At 42.6% G+C, this 19,599-nt stretch overlaps 1 protein-coding gene across 1 annotated transcript in view; it reads right to left on the bottom strand.

Moving 5' to 3' along the window:
* Positions 1 to 2,758: 2,758 nt before the first annotated feature.
* Positions 2,759 to 19,599, bottom strand: part of MUC13 (mucin 13, cell surface associated) — a 38,062-nt gene continuing 21,221 nt past the window's right edge. The window contains exons 15-23 of the mRNA XM_065413670.1: positions 19,197 to 19,303; positions 16,517 to 16,575; positions 15,027 to 15,196; positions 12,377 to 12,502; positions 11,004 to 11,118; positions 10,114 to 10,151; positions 6,360 to 6,447; positions 4,282 to 4,519; positions 2,759 to 2,809 (exon numbers count right to left, since the gene is read on the bottom strand). Coding sequence (XP_065269742.1) covers positions 2,759 to 2,809; positions 4,282 to 4,519; positions 6,360 to 6,447; positions 10,114 to 10,151; positions 11,004 to 11,118; positions 12,377 to 12,502; positions 15,027 to 15,196; positions 16,517 to 16,575; positions 19,197 to 19,303 — 992 coding nt within the window. The remainder of the gene's footprint in view (positions 2,810 to 4,281; positions 4,520 to 6,359; positions 6,448 to 10,113; positions 10,152 to 11,003; positions 11,119 to 12,376; positions 12,503 to 15,026; positions 15,197 to 16,516; positions 16,576 to 19,196; positions 19,304 to 19,599) is intronic.

Raw genomic sequence — 19,599 nt, forward strand, 5'->3', positions numbered from 1 at the left:
CTCCTTGGAGCTTCTTCTCTCTGTGCAGCTTTTCCCAGTTTGTTGCTGAGTTTTCTTCTCAGGATGGCTCCCCTCTGGCAACCACCTGGAACCCCTGTTAGCCTCTCCTTTCAGGACCAGTTCCAGGGTAAAAGCTCACTGCTGTAGCTCTCTTCTCTCAGTGTTCTGCTCTTGGCCCCATACTCCTTCCTTGATAGAAACCACCCAGTCTGGCTATCCCCAGATGGGTCTAATCCTTAATTTCCTGTCTCCCCGTCCAGGTGTCACAAAATGGACTAATTGGGATCTCGGCTGCCTTTAACCCTGTCATTGCCAGTGTGGGGTCAACCCCAGATGGCCAGTTGTCTGGTGTGACTTTATCAGAGGACATGAAGTGAAACTAAAGAATAATCATTCAAATATTGAAGCTTATCAGAGAGGCCCTGTGAAAAATACAAGAACCACTTGGCACATCTTCTGTTCCTCACAACTGCCTGGCATCCTTCCAGTCACATATTGGTTGCTTTAGAACATTTAAAGTATTGAGGAAGTGCAAGGTTGCATACAAGTGTCATAGGTATCAGCAGGAGCAAACCTGTGACCTGTAGTCCCCAAACCAAAAGCCTCTACACTCTGAGCTAATGGAGAACTTCCTTACCTGGGAGAAAGTAGCAGACTGTTACGGGCATAGGGGCCAGCCAGAAGAAGGATAGATGATCATATACCCAGGGCTGGTATATCACAGAAACATTAAGAATCCAGGCTGGAATTTTCAGAGGCCTATGGGAGTTAGGCACCCAACTCCCATTGAAAGTCAATGGCATTGGGTACAAACCCCCTAAGAAGCATCACTACATTAAGATTTAACCAATATTTCTAATTTGATCATCTGAATGTGAGGTGGGCACAAACCAAACTCCTGGATCCAACCCCTCTCTGCCTTTTGGGGTGTTCAGAAGGTGTACTCAGATGCCTACAGCTAATTATACTGCATTCATCAGTGTAGTATCTGAGCATCTTCAGTTGCGCATTAAGTAACGTGACTAACATCTGTCCTGTGTTTGTTCTCTTCTCCTTTCCCCGGGGGAGAAGTATGTGCGGTGGAGTGTTTTGTTTTGATTTTTTTTAAATAACACACACTGCTATGTATTTATATTAGAGAGAGCAGATAAAAGAAATGTGCCTTTCACTTAAAGTGGAAGGGGTGGGGTTTGTGGTGGTCCTTAGTTCTTGTGGGAGCTCATTCAGCGTCTCGCACCAGCTCCTGAGAAAACTGTCTCCTGCACAGATGAGCTTTACCCTTACTGTAAAGAGCTCCATCATGGCAGAGTTCCATCATGGTCTTCATTCTGTGGCTTTAGTCAATCTTTTAGGTACTCTGACCTCACACCATTGAGTGCCTGGAAGAGAAGGACTGAAACCTTGAACTTGATTTGACATTCTATGGGAGCCAGTGTAGGGTGCAGAGGACAGTTCTGATGTGTGCAAGGGAACCCCACATCTCCCTGAACAACATTATATGAAAGTTTATTGAGCAGGTGCTGTGTTTAATAGAACACAAGTTAGTTCGTATGTCCCAAGAACACAAATCACAAACCATAACATTGTAATTAAATTAAATTATACTTTATAGGTGCCTAACCTATTTAAATATATATACAGAGTTTGAAATGCTAGCGCTAATCACTAGAGTCATTAATTATCTGATAAATTACACAGTAAAATATGAATTAGGTATCATTTTTTAAAAGATTTACTGAACGTCAAAAGACAGTGAAATCGCATGATAAACTAAAAATAATAAGGGGGGAAAAAGCCAAGTAACAATTTTCAGGAAGCTTAGTAGAAATATGCTTTATGCCAGCCTGAGGTCCAGAGAAGCTGAAAGTGATCACAAACTGCATGTGACAGGAAGCTATAGCTTTGGTAAAAGGCACCATTGGGAGGTATTGGGCCTGCCATTGTATGGGGAGGGAAGTGTAAATGGGTTCAAACCAAAGCCCTTGCTCTGGCCACCAGACTCTGGCCTCGACCTGGGTCTCATGGAACTGAAGACCTTCCAACATGAAGGGGATGTGGCAAGCAAGAGTTGGAATCTGAAACCAGATCTTTTATTTTTTGTTTTATAGTAACACTCAGGGGCTCCAGTTGAGATTGGAGCTCGTCTGTTTGAATGTTCCCAAGACAGCGCTATCTATTTGGAACCCAAAGCAGTATGAAATCTGGGAGACTGTTCTTTGTAGCCTGGACTCACACTACTTTTTGTGTGTGGCAGTTTTCCATGATGTTAACACATCTTTGCCCATGGTAGCAATGGCAAGAGTGTTGGTGCAGACCAGCACAGATGGCTGTCATCATCATGTCATCTGGACCTTCTCTGAACAGGGTTAGACAACACGGTGCTTAAAATGCTGGTGCCCTGTACATGCTAGCTCTCCCACCACTGCTGCCACTGCTAGAGCTGCTCTGGTGGGAGGCTTCCTGAAAAAATCTTGTGTACACACAATCTGTGATGGACAAGCCCATAAGGTCCTTAAATACATCTCGTCCCCATTTTAATTTTCACTTATTGAAGCAGATTAGTTATACAGACGTCTCCTTCAGATTGTCGTCTTCATTTAAAAAGTCGTCGGCAGAATTTGTCGTCATTTTAAGCATTCTAATTGCCACCCAACCAAAATCCTCTGCTAGGTGATGAAGCTGCAGAACCCATCTACCATGGTCTGTTGTCATGGCTCTCCTATCTCTTCAAGCTGCCGGTCTCTTGTTCTGCTTAAATTCAGTATTTGCGCTGAAGCCTGAAGCCATCACCCCTGGATGACATTTCATACTAGAAAAAGCAATATGAACACGTTGATGGGACAGAAAATACAGTTCAGTGTTCATGTGTTCTACCGAAGTAGCCCTTCCTCAGCCTAACTTGAGCTTTGATGGAAAACAGAGAGTTTTGGGGCAATTATTTTTCAAGATAAGTGAAAAGTTAATATTCTTGATAAGCTAGGAAAGTCTGACAAAATCACTATGTGGCTAAATCAGATCAAGGGATTGTTACCTGAAGTAATTAGATACTTTTTATCAGCAGTTTTTGTATATTACACAACGTAAAACTTACCATGTTTCTCAGATTCAGGGAGAAGGCCTCAATTCAGCACAAGCATGTGCTTAAAATTAAAGCCCTTGTGCAAGTTCTTTACTAAATAGGGACAGTTTGCTGCACCAGGGCCTTACTGAGGTGGATCTAAAATCCTTTTTTAAAACGCTTTGAATATTCAAGGTCCGATTCTGCACCCTGTATCCAGACAAAACTCCCAGTCACTTCACGTGGGTGTTTTCCCTAAGCCAGGACTGCAAAATTGGGACGCCAAACAGTTAAAGAATATTTTCCCCCTAAAAGGGTGTGTGTGTGTGTGTGTGTGTGTGTGTGTGTGTGTGTGTGTGTGTGTGTGTGTGTGTGTGTGTGTGTGTGTGTAAATGTTCAAGGATTGCAAGGCTCCAAATGAAATTGAATCTGATGGAAAAAATCTAAAACCTGGGAAAATTAACATTCGATACAAATTATTGGGGGTGGGGGGGAAATGACACACAAAGCATAGAGACTCTGAAATTACACATCTGCCTGTACTACTGATGGGTTATTTATGGGGCGCACGCAGGATACAGCACATGACTTTTATTGATCGCTATGTTCTTAATGTGTTTAAAACTGCCCCACCAAGTGCCACGGTGCAGAGCAGTTCTACTGCTCAGTATAAAGAGCCAAAATGCTTCTGAATAAAATCCAGACAGTGCATCCCAACGTGTCAGAAAACACCCTCTAGCATAACACGTCTGTGCTTGTTGGGCTCCCCTGGTGAGGTTCTCTGCTATGCCTCTTACGGCCCTTTAAGCCCCCTTCATGCCCTCCAAACCCTGGGCTGCTCTGGGGGGCTGGAGTGGGGGGCTGGAGTGTCCCCCAGTATAAATTAGACAGTTCTGAGAGCTTGTTTAAGTTTCAGCAGCCTCTCTGGGCAGCAGCACTGCATGCTGTGGCCTCCCCCCGACACCCTTTCCCACCACCGCAGCTCTACCCACAGCACAAAGGCACCAGGGCTTTTAAGGGGGTCCTCAGAAGGCAGCCTACAGCTGTCTTCTCCAGCTCCTGTGATGGTATGTTCCCAGGGCTCGATCAAGGGCTTTCAGATCCACCACTCCATCCCTTTTACCCACTATACAGGGGCTGGAGTAGAGGTGAGGATCTCACACTTTCCCTACATTACTAGGGTTAAAATATACCATTCAGTTAGTCATGTATGAATCACCTACCTCATCATCATCATAATCCCTCTCAGGAAGTTTCCTTGTTGGTGGTCCCATCTCATAAGGGTTGCTCATCTCAAACCCTCGGTTGACTTGAGCAGCATTGCTAGTCTGGATTGTGGGAAAGATTTTGCCATTTGCAGCAGAGTTGATGGCAGAAGTATGTCCGGGTGTTTCTCTTTTATTTGAATAGTCCTCTCTCAGCAAATGCCTCTTCTCTGGACTTCTTTGCCTTTTATTTGCTCTTTAATGAAAAAGAAAATTATCTTTTCCAAGGCTTAACTTTTTAGATGTATCTTGATCCATCTAACCCCCCATTCCTTTCTTATTTTTCACACTCTCTTGTCCCCCTTTCTGAAATATGCAATGAGAGTAATTATTGGTGCACGGGCTGTGTGCTATGACATCACTTGTTACAAAGGCCAGACAGTGCTGTTTATAAAGCAAGCCCCCAAACTTCTTATTACAAATATGGTTTAAGGTGCCAGGAGGGGCAGAGATCAGAGAAACTCCTTTCTGTTTTGTCATAGGAAGAGGGAATTCTCCCTGACACAACACTAATTGCACTTGTAACTGTGTATGCAAATAAGAAACTGGTATGTTAATTTATACCCATTACAAAAGCTACTTTCATACATGCAATCAAGAAGCTGTATATGCAAAATATGCATGTAGAATTGCTGATTGTGTGCACAAATGCATATCTTGCATACACACCCAATCGCTTAAAGCCATGTTGGTGAAATCCACCCACTCTTGGAGGGCTTGCAAGGTCCTCCACCCTGCAAATGCCACATTGTACTCCTCCAGGAGTGGGCAAGGATAGAGTGACTATGCATGAGTGGCCTCCATATCTCCTGCTTGGCAGGTTCATAGGCTCCATGGCAATTCAGAATAGGCCAGTGCACAGGGAAGCACTGGGCTGAGAGCTGGGCTGAGAAAGGGGCCATTGGGCTGAGAAAGGGGCCATTGGGTCTAAGCTTAGGCAGATCTGGTGGCTGGGAACCCCACATAAAAGATGCAGAGACAGCTGTTGCCATTCCAGCCTGTAGGCTGGAGTAGTGGCTGATGGGGTTGCCACCTCTGAGGTACAGAAAACTGCAACAGGCCTATTAGTTACATGCCAGAGACCCAACTACCCCACTATCATGCCAGGGCGCAGTGCAGGAGGTATCACCTCCCTCTGCCACCCATGCTAGGGTGAGGGACCTGCAGCTCCCAAGCCAGCCCCAGCCCAGCCCCTCTTCTTCCTGCAGCCTCAAGCACTCAGGCTATGCCCCCACCTTCTGCTGCTCTGAGCCCATGACCCCAGCCCCTGCTGCTGGACACTCCAGGTTGGTCCCATGTCGTCTACCTGGTGGGTTGGCTTAAGGGCAGGCTGGCCCTGCAGCACACCAGCCTTCTTGTTATTGCCACTCCCTGTCCCTCAACCATGAGTTGTCCGTGAAGCCAGTCCTGTCCCACCTTCTGGAGCTCACCCTCATTGGCTTCCCACCTGCCAGCCCTGGCTGCCCATTGGGGCTCAGTGCAGATGCAGCCCCCATCTCTGAGAAACTTTCTGACAAAACCCGGGACTTTTACTGTCCCAAGAAGACTTACAGATTTTCCATGACAGCTACTTCAAAAAAGGGATGATTCTGGGAAAACCTGGATAGGGGGCAACCCATGTGGCCAAGGAAGGCCACAGAGGTGCTGAATTGAGCTCCATAGTCTGTCCCTGGGCTCAAGGGGTGGAGTCTGACCTCCCTTCAGGCTGTGGGTTGGGGTGGAGATATGAATTTAGAGGTTTTAAGCAGGGGGAGGGGGTACATTTCAGCCATATCTGCATATTTTGGAAACAGACACCCAGGGCCAGATTCTCAACAAAGTGAGCACACATTTCTCATGACAAACTATTAGAGGGACACGTTCACAGGGACAAATACCTAACTTTCATGCAAAATGGTGGTACTGATGTGTCCCAAATAGAGAGACAATTGCATTGGCAGCTTTAAAAATCTGGCCCCTCTTTTTGAAACTAGCCCATTCCGTAGAGCTTAGCAACCTCCTTTGTGTTCAAGCGCCTAGCAAGCAACTATTTGTACCTCACTGAAGTGAAAATAAGTCCTGCAATTAAGCCCAGGATAAGAGCCCCACACAGGACAGCCACAATGATAAGGATCAACAAGGAATCTGAAAAGAGAGAGATTAAATATTCATAGCAAACATGGTATACAAGGGAACCTCTCCTTTACTACAACAAGAATATATTCTGGAGTAAAATAGATTCTGTACCATCAAAACATATCTGTCTTTCATGCTATTACTCTTGGGGCAGTGCTTATGAGATGGCCACCATCATGGATTGAACCAGTCTGCTAAAAGCATAAGCTGCTATAGTTTGAGCTAAAGCTCAGGGAGAACTGTAACACCTCATATCCGCTGTGGATCTGCAGAGGGAGACCCCACAACACCAACTCACCAGTGGGTTACATACTTTCTCAGCTCAAAGGAAGCTCATTCAAAGCATCTGAGGCCCATCGCAGTTTGAACCCTGGATCAGCCCCCACTTACATGACATCGGCCATCTTATCTTGGCCAACACACTGGGGATTGAACTAGGAACCTCCAGAGCTAAAAGTATAAGCGACTACAGCGCGACCTAAAGAGCCAAACCTGTACAGGTAGGGATTATAACAACTCATGTCCTCTGTGGATCTGCATGGGGGAGGGGGAGACTCTTTAACACTCACCTGTGGGTTATACTTGCCATCAGCAAACTCCTGCTGCTGCATTAGGCTCTGCTAGTAAAGACCCTTGCATGGGTGAAGAGTTCTCTTGAAGTAAATGGTCCTCAGCACATGTTCCATACCAGCAGATCCCAGTGCAGGCTCAGGGCCTAAGGTTGCAAATTAACCTCTATTGCAACCTCCTATTTACACTTGCTTGTGCCTCTCTGACATATTTTCTTTTTGAGCTGAAATGTCACCTGTTTGCTCTCAGTGAAAGCCTGGAGTTTTTGGAAAGTTGGAGAAAATCCCTTTGTACAGTTACAAATCATGGAAGGTTGGGAAAAAATACCCACTTTGGTAAAACTGATTTTTTTCTTCTGACTGGCTGCTATTTTCCAAATTTTGTTTGTGAAAACAAAACAAAAAAGCCCTGTTTTTCTACAGCCCTCATCTCCCCCCCCCCAAATACTGGTAATTACAAATCATAAAAAAAATGTTTTCGTTCAATTGTTTTTTTTGGGGGGGGGGCATGAAGGAAAGTTCCAACTAGGTCAGCTCTGACCTTTTAAATTTTTATCTCTTCACAGGGGAGGAAGGATGGGCTTGTGGTGCAAGTATGAGCCAGACGGCCTGGGTTTAATTCCCAGCTCTGCTACAGACTTCTTATATGACCTTGGGCAAATCATTTAAACACACTCTGCCTCAACTGTCTTTCTAGAAAATGGGGCTCAGACCACTTCCTGACCTCATAGGGCTGTTGTGTAGATTAAAGTTTGTGAAGAAACTATAAACTCCTCAGTCAAGAATCATTGCGTTGATCAATTTGGGGAGGAAATGTCAGTAGGGAAGTTCTCTTTTACACTTGCTTAGGATGACATTTTTCTGATGCTTTTAGTTGTGTAATTGAAGCACCGTGGAATAATAAAAACCACCTGCCCAATGCCATAGTGCTGCAGCTATGGTTTTTCTGCATCTGTAGTGTGGAGGGTTTTTTTTTAAATCCACATGGAATTAAGCAAAATACGTTTGCACAATTCCATAATGCTGCAGCTTCAGTTTCTGCTTTAAGATAGAGTAATCAGAAACTTATTTGCTAACTTTGGTGAGTAAAATAACTTTTCATTGCTCTTTACTCCTGCAGAGTCAACACAACTAAGGGCAGATCTACACTAGAAGTGCTACATTGGCACAGCTGCGCCCCTGTAGTGCATCTGGTGAAGACACTCTATGCCGATGGGAGAGTGCTCTCCTGTTGGCATAATTCTCCACCTCCGTGAGCGGCGGAAGCTATGTCAGTGGGAGAGTGTCTCCTGCCAACATAGTGCCGGTGTGAACAGTGCTTAGGTCGCTGTAACTTGCATCGCTCAGGAAGGTGTCTTTTTCACACCCTGAGCGACATAAGTTAGATCAACCTAAGCGGTAGTGGAGATGTGCCCTCAGAGAGAGTGAACTGGATTCCATTTCCTCTTGCACATTATTAATGCAGTTGCCTACTAAAATCCAATCACTTAGCTCTGTGCAGCTACACTCCAGGCAATGAGGGTACAAATGTTTACTCTGAAGATAGCAGGGAGGAGGGGACTATAATTGAGACTATCACACTGCCCACACAACCTTTAGTACTAGTAGTGCTGTCGCATTTTGGATCATGAGTTAGTCTGTTAAATGTATATCTTTGATAGACACCATCAGGTATGTGGGTGAGTTGATGTTGCCTTCTAAATTTTATTGTTAGAATTTCCCAAGATTGTCTTTAAATTCATAACCTTGCTGTTGCATTTGTGCATATTTTAAGCAATTGGTTTTCTTAATTGTTTTAGAAAAGGCATTAGAAGAACGAACCCAAAAGCCTTCTTAACAAAATTCATGCAGAGCATTCAACGGGGTCAAAAATTTCTTCCTCTTATAACACTGTGCTTATGCCTGGCCAGCTTTTCTGTGCTGTGTTAAAACTATTATTAGCCATTTCCCTAAACTTTCAGGCAAAACATGCAAAGGTTTTGAGGTCTTAGAGTTGAATACATACACAGGTTAAACGTATACCAATTTAAGAATACAATTGGTGGGGGTAAGAGGAGTTGAAACATTCACACACAAATGCACCGTGCACTGAATTAGACCCCAGCCAGTCACAGTGATTAAACAGTCATAAGTGTCAATTCTTCAGCAAACTTCTCTCTACACAGGATGATACTGTAGGCACAACCCCTGAGAGGGATGAGGGGGACATTTCTCTCAAAACAGTATTTTCCTATCCTGTAAGATGTTGAAAAATTGGAGAGTTTGCAGATAAGACCCACAAGAATGAAGGAGCTCAATCTGTTCAACTATCAAAAAGACGATCAAGAGGTGACTTAATCATAGTGTATAAATACCTTCCTGAGGAGAAAATATGGGGTACTAAATGGCACTTTAATGTAGCAGAGAAAGGTATGACGAGAACCAGTGGATGAAGTTAAAGCTAGACAAATTCAAACTAGAAATAAGGCATGAAGGATGATTAACCACTGGAACAAATTAACAAATTAACTACCAAGGGAAGTGGTGGATTCTCCATCTCTTGATGCCTTCAGATCAAGACTGTATGGTTTTCTGAAAGACGTGCTTTAGCCAAACACAAGTTATTGGGCTCAACGAAGGCGTAATTGGATGCAATTTGATAGCCTGTGTTCTGTAATCATCCTTCGCTGCTCCAGGCCAATGGGAGCTGCTGGAAGTGGCATGGGCTGAGGGACGTACTGGCCGCCGCTTCCAGCAGCTCCCATTGACCTGGAGCAGCAAACTGCGGCCACTGGGAGCCGCGATCGGCCAAACCTGCGGACGCGGCAGGTAAACAAACCAGCCCGGCCCGCCAGGGGCTTTCCCTGCACAAGCGGCGGAACAAGTTTGGGAACCACTGATCTAATGGTTTCTTCTGGCCTTAAAGTCTATGATGCTTCTCTCCACATGGCTACAGGGCTCACGCTTTTTAACTCATCCTTCCCTAACTTTTTGTTGTTGTTAACATGGTGTGTTTGCATCTCCATATGTTACTAATGCTCACTCTACTATTGCAGGGTCTGCTCTGCAAGTAAAACATTGCTGGAAATCTTTCCAATAAGTAAACATCAGAAACTCTTGTACTCACTGTTGCTACAGTTTACTCCAGAGTAGCCCACATCACACCTAAACAATAGTAAAAGAAATGGAAACTGAGTTCATACTATTCAGTAGATGGTCATGAAACAATGGAACACTCCCACCCACCACCATTTTCTCTTATTGATGGGTTTCATATTTGTCATCTTATCTCTAAATCTACGTAGTTTCTCTGTGGTGATTTGGGTGAGAAGAAACAGTTGAGGAACACCAATTTCCTTTTTAAACTAAAATTTCTTTGTCCAAGATTTTCAGACATGTCTCCATTTTTGAAGTACTCAACTTGATACACCTTAAAAGGGGCTGATTTTCAGAACGTGCTGAGCACCCATCTATGAAAATCAAGAGTCACTAGCCACTTCTGAAAAACTTGGCCTTTGTGTGTCATAGTCTTTCTTGGGCACCTGAGTGCCGACAGCTCCTTACTTTTCACCCAATGCTACCATTTTGAAATAAAACTTATGCTAGTGTCAGCATTAATTTTGCTGGTGAATGTAACAGTCATAGGAACAGCTGGATTGACAGAGAATGAGGAAGTTCTCTGTTTATCCAGAGGTACTGCCTGGGTAGTAGTATAGCTTCCCCACACTACTCCAGTAATGAGTTTCAACCCTGTCCTGGAGGAAGCACATCTACAGGGAAACCCAAGCAAAATACCATAGGACTTATACTGGTCAGCACATGTGCTTCCCCTGGACCTCAATGGAAGTTCTGCCATGAATTTGAAGTAATATAGCTCAGTCTTTGTTGCTTACTTAATGTCATTTAATTTGTGCAGTTTAGGGTTGTGATTCTAAAAGCAATATTGTCAACGCCATCCTGTTTTAAATAACGTGTTACCTTATCTTGATAGAACAAAGGAAGTAGCTGAGTACTCACTCCACGCAGTTTCCATTTTTGTTTTGGAAATTAGGAAGACATTGGCAAACTGGGGCACTGTTTCTATCCATAACACAATGCATGTGCTTTTCTTTAGAACATGTGTTATCACAACCTACATTTTCAATGGGAAAAAAAAGAGAGTTGTTTTAAAGAAAGTCTGAAAATGGATATTCTGATATAGAGGCTTAATACTTCAATATGCAATATTTACATTTTTAGTTAACACAGAAGAAGGTGGCAAAACACACATGGTTTTTCCTGTCTCTTTATAAACTCACAGAATTCTTATTCGCCTCTGTGCTGTGTTATGTCCTTAAGGGCTACAAAATGATCTTTTAATAGAAATACACACACAGAAAAGAAACTTAAATACAGGCACAACAACAGAAGAAAAAGTATCATTGCTTGGTTCCCACCAGTCTGCAGCCTTGCCAACTCTTGCGATTTTATCATGAATTCTTGCAAGAGTTGGTGTTTTCCCCAAAGCCTCAGCTCTTGGAATCAGTTAATTATATGAGAAATCTCAGCTAATAAAGCATGTTTCTAGTACTCATGATTATGGAGAAAAGCTTGAAAACATGAAGTGAATGTCTGGTAAAGGCTCCAAAACCAAAAGGCAAATAAGAACCCCAAATTCTTTATCTTCTGAAATCCCCTCGTGATTTTTGAATGCTTAGGGTTGGCAATGCTGTCATGTGCGGCACAGTCACAATACCACCCCTAAAGCCCAGCGGGCAGCAGAATCCTAGAAAGAGGATTAGGGGTAGCTGGACTGCTGGCTAGCTCTGGGTCATGGTAAGGCAATGGGCAAATCTCAGTTTGAGGAGGACCATAGGCCCCAAGAAAAATCTGCGAACTATCAGGGAAAATAATAATACTGAGTCCCACAGGCATGCTGGTAAGAGACAATATTTTATTCAATAGGTCCTGTCAAATGACAAAGACCTGCTATTTGTAAACCACTGGTATGCACGGTCAGGCTCCAGATTCTTTCAAGCCCAGCAGTCATGGTGGATTGACTCCTGAACTGTTTGCAAGGAGAGTAGATTGTCTACCCACTACTCAGCTGGCGCTCTGTGCTGCCAATACTGTGATTTCAATCATAATACGCATATGTTTTAAATTACTCATGTGCTTAAGAGCTTTGCTGAATTGGAATGGAATTACTTGTGATTAAAGTTAAGCACATGCTTAAGGCCACTGTTTCATCAGGGCTGCAGTGCCCAATTTTCAGAGCTGCAGATGCTCAACACCTGAGAAAATCCCTTTTGTTCAAATGGTGCTGACCCAGTGCAACCAAGGAGGAATGAAGGTGGGGAAGGGAAAGCACAACCCATGATAAGAGCTTATAATGGTCACAAAGTTCTCACCTGAACAGCTTTTGTCTTCTGGGTTCTTCTTAGAAAATCCTAATTTACATTCACACGTTATTCTATCATTTTCCTTGCAAGTAGTAGTTGCCTCATCACAGTGATAAATGTCACATTGGGAAAGTGCTAAAAACAAAATTAAATATTTCAAAGACTGATCATAAAGTAAAATCTATAGTTAGCAGTAGCCTTTAATACGAAGCAGTGTGCCTGCTTAATAACCTTTGTATTATAGTTAGTATTTCTGAATTCAGTTTTAAGGTATATGTAGGGTACAAATACCCCCGTCACCTTGAATTAACCCTTATAGTATTGGTGACCTTCCCAGCAACTGAACCATTCCCATCACAGGTGCTGATCTCTCATCTCTCCCTGCCTACAACAGGCCTGATCTGCCTCCCAGCAGCCTAACCTTCCCCAATGCCATCCAGAAAGAGTGATGTTCTGCCAGTACTTTAACAAAGAGCTCTGTGAAAATTTCTTCCCTTAACCCCTTTTTAAAAAAAGCATTCCACCCCCTGCCCTCCATACAGGGAGTTGCTCTTTAGTGGAGACTATTGATGGATGTAAAGGTGAGCATACATGTAAGTATTTGCAGGATCTGGGCTTATATTTAATATGTCATACAGTGTTCAATTTATATTTAACTTGAAATTGGGATAGAAGCTCAGACTAGGGGAGGAGATCTATAATTGATTGGGGTTAGAAGAAACTTCCCCTTTGGATGGGTTATTCAGTAATTTCCACTATGGAGTTTCTTCTACCTTTTTCTGAGACATTTGGTACTGACCACGCAGAGACAGCATGCTGCATTAGGTTCACTTGATTGTCTGAACTAGCATAGCAATTTTTTATATTTCTATATTATTTAAAATTGATTCAGGAAAATAAACCTCAAAATGACACTCTGAAAATAAATCTCTCAGGATTTTGTTTAAAGTTGATTTCAAAAGCTATGGCTTTGTTTGATTTGCACAGCTGTAAGTGATGAAAAATGAGTAAATGGCACTAATAATTCACTACGTACATCTTAGTTTAATTTTTCCATTTAGAATATTACAGCCTCAGAAAAAAGGACTAGCATAAAATATTCTGTCCGACTCAAACTTCATAAATCAAACTTGCCGCACTGCTAGTACCCAGGCACCCTGTGCACAGAAGGAATCTTCTTGAGAAGATAATTAGGCATCTTAAATTATTTAATAATTGACTATAAATAGAAGTGACTGAGCTGTAGATTTTAAAGATTCAGTTTTACAAAGCAATCTTAATCCACCATGACTCACAAGGAGTTCAGATCTATTGTAATTCAGGCAAAATTGAGTCACATACTAGGTCAGCCTCTGAGCCCTCCCCCAAATTTTCAACAAAAGATTCATCTCAGTTCCTAACTATGGGCTTAATCCTGCAAGGTGCTCAGTGAACTGCCCTTGATCTAGCAAAGCACTTAAGCACATGCTTAACTTTAAGCATGTGAATAGTATTACTGGGTAAATATGCTGGCTTTGTTTTAGCAAGGCAATAAAGCACAAAAATAGTCACACTGAACTCAATGGAATTATTCATGTGCTTAAAGTTAAACATATGCGTTAGCGCTTTATTGGCTAAGGACAAAAGGATTTGGCATCCATACAAATGAGCCCTAAGGCCCTACTCCTATCCTGCATGGATACAGGTCTCCATTTGCATGGAGCTCAGTGCAGGATCAGGGCATTGGTGTGCAAGTTTTATTTTTGCCAGAGCTGGTTAAAAATGTGAACATTTTTCATGAAAATTTTAGCAAAAAAAATCTTGTCCCTGTTTTTCCTTGAAAAATGTCAACATTTTTTGACTGGTCCCAGCTTCTGCTTATTTTGATACTGATACTTTTGCAGGAAATAGTAGAGAAAGTGCAAAACGTAACAAAAGATGTTCAGCTCTAAGCATTAATGCATTTTTCCTGCAAGTGTTGGTTGTTTTAGTAACATAAGAATTTCCATACTGGATTACACTGGTGAGACATCTAGTCAGGTACCTGGTCACTGTGGCCCCAGTTCAGGAAAGTGCTCAAGCATGTGCTTAATCCACCCCTATTCAAGAAAACACTTAAGCACATGCTTAAGTTAAGCATTTACTTAAATATTTTCCTAAATAGGGATGCTTGCCTAAATGTGGCCAATACCTGATGCTTCAGAGGATGGGGTAAGAAACACCCTACTGTACAGTTATGAATAATCAGACAATAAAGAAGTTTCTTCCTCATTTGCCAGAAACACAGGAGTCATATTTATTTTATTTTTGTCCTGTCTAAAGGGAGGGACTATATTTTTATTATGTGTTTGTCCTGCACCTGGTACAATGGGTTCCAGGTCCATGACTAGGTGCTGTGATAATACAAACAATAAAAAATAATACTCCCATTAGGTACATAACCTGTAACATTTAGAAAAACATTCATTTTGGAAATGAATATTTCTCTTCTATTCCCAAATACAAATATAACATTGTCTGTGTCTCAAAAAGACAAGAAGTTACAATGAATGGTTGAGTTTTCAAAGTAGATTAAGGGATTTAGACATAACTCATTAAAATGAATGGAGGGTATGTTTCTAAGAGCTTTGTCCTCATCGTCTTGGAAAATCTCAGCCAGTGTTCTTAGTGTAGTACTTACCTTGATAGCTATCAATATTGAAATTGGAATTGTCTTTCATTGCGTCTTCTATGAGGTTAGTAACAATGTTAGTGGTTAATTTTGTGGTCACTTTAAACATGTTCCTTACTGTCACACTAGTTCCACTGGTCTCCGCTTTACTCTGTATTTTAGATTTTGCTGAACTTTGTCTGAAAAATAAATATCTAGTGTAATTGTAGAAAGTACCATGAACACCACATTTACTTTAACAACAGATTTTTATAATCAATCAAACAGGCATAGCATAGGCAGCGAGAGCAGATTTGCCCACAGACACATTATACCACTGTGCAGTGCCTCTTGGTTCTCACCCAGCGATAACATCTTGAGGGGGTGAAGATAATTCAGTCTCCACATCCCATTCTTTAGTCTCTGCTCTGCCAACAAGTGAGCCAATAAATGCCAAATGAGTTGCAACAGGATTTTATGAAATAGTCATTTGCTCACTAGAAATTAGACTGAGATCACAAATTCACTGACTACTGGTTATTTGCACCAACCTGGATCTCATGTCATCTGGTAACCAAGAGGTTGAAGATGCTCTATCCTACTTAGTAACATCTTGAGGCATCCAGTCCCTGTTGTAATTAGGGTGACCAGATGTCCCGATTTTATAGGGACAGTCCCGATTTTTGGGTCTTTTTCTTATATAGACTCCTATTATCCCCACCCCCTGTCCTGATTTTTCACACTTGCTGTCTGGTCACCCTAGTTGTAATGAGGTTTTCACTCTTAACCCTAATCATTACACTTTCAAGAGCCAGATTTTCAAATAACATGGGTGTACAATTGACCAAGTAATTTTTGCATATTGTGTTAAGTGCATATGTACATGAACAAATAAGTAAAAGGCTGAAGTCAGAGTGGTCCTAAATGTGCCCCAAAACATTTTTCCCTCTTAATGCTGCTGAATACAATAGTAACTTTACTAAGGGTCAGATTCTGATACCTATATTCATGATGAACAGGGTCTTATGCCATGTTTGTCTTACTCCATTGGCTATTATCAGTGGGAATACCCATGGAGTAAAGTGCTACTCAGCATAAGTAAGGTTCTTGGAATCTGGCCCTAAAAATTTACGTACCACATCAATACCATATTCTACTCTCATATTTTTGCAAAACTCCCATTGTTACTAGAGGGAGTTCTGCTGTGCATCAAGGGGTATGTAGGATATTGTCTCAGCTCACCCTACACACAGGATGAATCTGAAACTTCTGATGTTAAAATGTGTATGTTCCAAAGTGCGCCACATTCCCAAAAGCAAGAAGTCCCCACTGATCTGAAACCTCGTTTAGTTGAGTTCATTTCATATTGCTCATCTCATTTGATTAAATGAGGATTGACAGTATATAAGCTGGGGCAAACTAAGAAAGCAATGTGAGCTATGCGTTCTGTGTCTATGCTATGTACACAAAGAGAGATCACACACACACACACAAACACACAGAGGAGCTGCTGAACTTACTTTACATTCTCTATTATCGTCTGTTCATAGTCTGTCTCATTTCTGAAAGTTGTGTTGAACTATGAAAGATAAAATGAATTTGGTTTATTCCTTTGTAAGACCACAGAACAAAATAGCCAAGGAAAATGTGCGGGGTTCATCTCTCTCAGAGCCAGGTAGGGAAATTAAAGGCCCAGAGCTCCCCAGGCCATGTCCAGGCAAATTCCTATTGACTCCTAAGAGAGGTCGGCCTAAACAAGGAATCCCGGAGTGGGCCATACAATTATGAGTACAATAATAAATGACCACTACATACAGACACTGTAGGGGGCACCATCCTCCCAGGCTTCACACTTAAAGAGATGCCTCTGTGCACAGATCTTCCTCATCCAGCTTGGACAGAGGGGGAGGGGGACTCAGCCACCCCGGCGGAACCAAAACCCTGTTCCTCACGACACTATGGAGGGGCATCCTTGGGCCTCTGATATCCATGGTGAGGAAGCAGATCAGGGACGGAGCCAGGGGGTGGGTTCAGGATGAACATCATTTCCCTCCCTGCCCCCTTGGCAAGCGGTGAATGGTTAGTGGAGTCTGAAGCAGTGGTAACTTTTCTGTGCCTCCACCTCCGCCCCATCCAGCCCCCGACCATGTGCACTGGAGCTTTCCCCCCACCACGTAAGGTAGGGGGAGGTTTCCCAGAAGCACTGGATAATGGAGGAATCCTTGGTAGCAAAGGTCCAATGGAGGTTCACAGCTAGAGAGCATGTGCAGGATAGTGAGCCCAGGAGATGTTCCTGTTCCTCCAGCAGATGACAAATATTCATGTGGCTCCAGGAGGTTTAGTGGCTGAGCCCCCTTCTTATGGCAGAAGGATGTGTATGTGCGGGCACACTCATACACAGATTCCATCCCCCTGGCTGAAGTACCCAGGGGAAATCCCACAATGGGAAACTCATAGTGGCTTCTGTTCCTAGACCTCCTCACACAGGTTTCTTAGCAGGAGGGGAAGATCTCCCTTCCCTTCACCAATCAGTGCCACGTGGGGCACCAAGAAGCAACTCTTATGATGAGCAAATCTATCATCATAGTCCATTAAAGAACACTAGTATAATCACCCAGTATATCCCACTTCCCCAGGAAAGATGTTCCAAGACTTCATTCAACGTTTATACAACTGCACATGGTGTTTAACATTCCCCTCATTCATACTATTCATCTACTTATGGAACAGAAATTAGGACTCTTATGTAGGTGCCTAAATCCATATTTAGACATCTAAACTTTAAGCACCAATGTCTGAAAATGTTGGCCTTTACTTATGGTCATATGGTAGGAATACTTTTTCCTGTATAAAACTGTAACCCACTTTTACTCTTATGAATGAGAATTACTGTCTCGAACCTGCTGATGATGTTCAAATAAAAAGCAACAGAGGGTCCTGTGGCACCTTTAAGACTAACAGAAGCATTGGAGCATAAGCTTTCATGGGTAAAAACCTCACTTCTTCAGATGTTCAAATAGTTATCACTGAGTAGGATCATGTTTACTATGATGTACATGTTATTCCAATCAAGGCATGAGGCTTCACAAAAAGTACAGAATTTGTAATAAGAAAATAAATATGTATTCGTCCACCCTCCTTGTAGAAACATTTGAATTAAAAAAAGGATGCAGATACAGCAGCCCTAGGATACAGGTTCCCAGAGCTTTAAAATTGTACAGATTTGAGGTATACAATAGAGCTGGTCAGAAAATTTCCAGTTGAACAGTTTTCCAGCAGAAAATGCTATTTTGTCAAAAATTTTAAATGTTTTGCAGGAATATGTCGATTTCTATAAAAGTTGCAATGGAAAAAAATGGAGGTGGTGGTGGATTTTTCCCTTCTATCAGCCAGGGGGGGTTCCCTCTCCACCTCAGACTTCCTCCTGTCGCCAGTCTGGGGGTTTCTCCCTCCCCCTCTCTGCCACCTTAAGTCAGCCAGGAGGAAGGAGCAGTGCAAGGGGACAGGTGCCAGCAGCATTCATATGTTCCCAAATGGGAATTTTCCCTTTCATGGGAAATTCTGAAGTTCGACGTTTTGATCCGATTTGGAACAAAACAAAATCTTGCACACTTGGAATTCCCTGTGGGACAGAAATCCCATTTGTTGGCCAGCTCTACTATACAAGGCCAAATCTTGGTTTCTTATCTATGAAAGAAAGGGAACAATACTTCAGGCACAACCTATACTGCCAAACTCAGTTTCTTATCCGCCTCTAGGCCCTTTCTGCACCACCGCCTGCCCCCAGACTGCATTCCCTGCACCAACTCTTATTTAATACCTTGGAGAGGGTTTCCAACCTGCCTTGCTCTTAAAGGGACAGCACCCTGTCATAGGGTCTGTTTGTTTTACATTCTATGGGACTTTTTCATAAGGGAAGCGAGTAAGCAAATTAGGGCAAATTCTGATCTCCGACACGTACATGCAACTTCCACTGACTTCAGTAGGAATGATGTGTGTACATATCTGAGGGTAGAATTTGGCTGTCGTGTAAAGGAGTCTAGACTTATGTAGCATATCCCGTGACGGAGATACGGGAAGGTGTAAGTTACGCTGATCGAGACTCCACTTTGAGGCCCCATATCTTCCTGCACATATCTCATTCCAGGAAGCAGATCTCAAGATTAAATATATATGGAAAAAAAATTTTAAATGACTCACAAAATCTGTGACATTTCTGTATAAATCCCCATACTCCGGAGAGTTTTCATTTGCCATGCTGTCGGTATACGTTATTTTCAGTGTAAACTGTCCAGGGAATACTTTCCCTAAAAATAAATGAGAGACATTAATTCATTACACTGCATTTGTAATAAACAGGGTTACAATGTTGGGTTATCCATGTTTTAGAGATGGGAAGCAGCTCTACATAGGATCCATATTTGCTAATTTTCTTCTATTGGAGGAGACAGGAAGGGATAAGTATTCACTTAACCAACCCTTATCAACAAAGGGCTAAACCCTGCTATCAGTGGGCATGGAGGGAAGAAAAACTGATGTAGTTCTTCTACTAAAATAATGTTAAACTATGAGTATGGCTCAATGCAAACAAAAGCAGGATATG

The sequence above is a fragment of the Emys orbicularis genome, chromosome 11 (genome assembly GCF_028017835.1).
Source record: "Emys orbicularis isolate rEmyOrb1 chromosome 11, rEmyOrb1.hap1, whole genome shotgun sequence".
Lineage (NCBI taxonomy): Eukaryota > Metazoa > Chordata > Testudines > Emydidae > Emys > Emys orbicularis.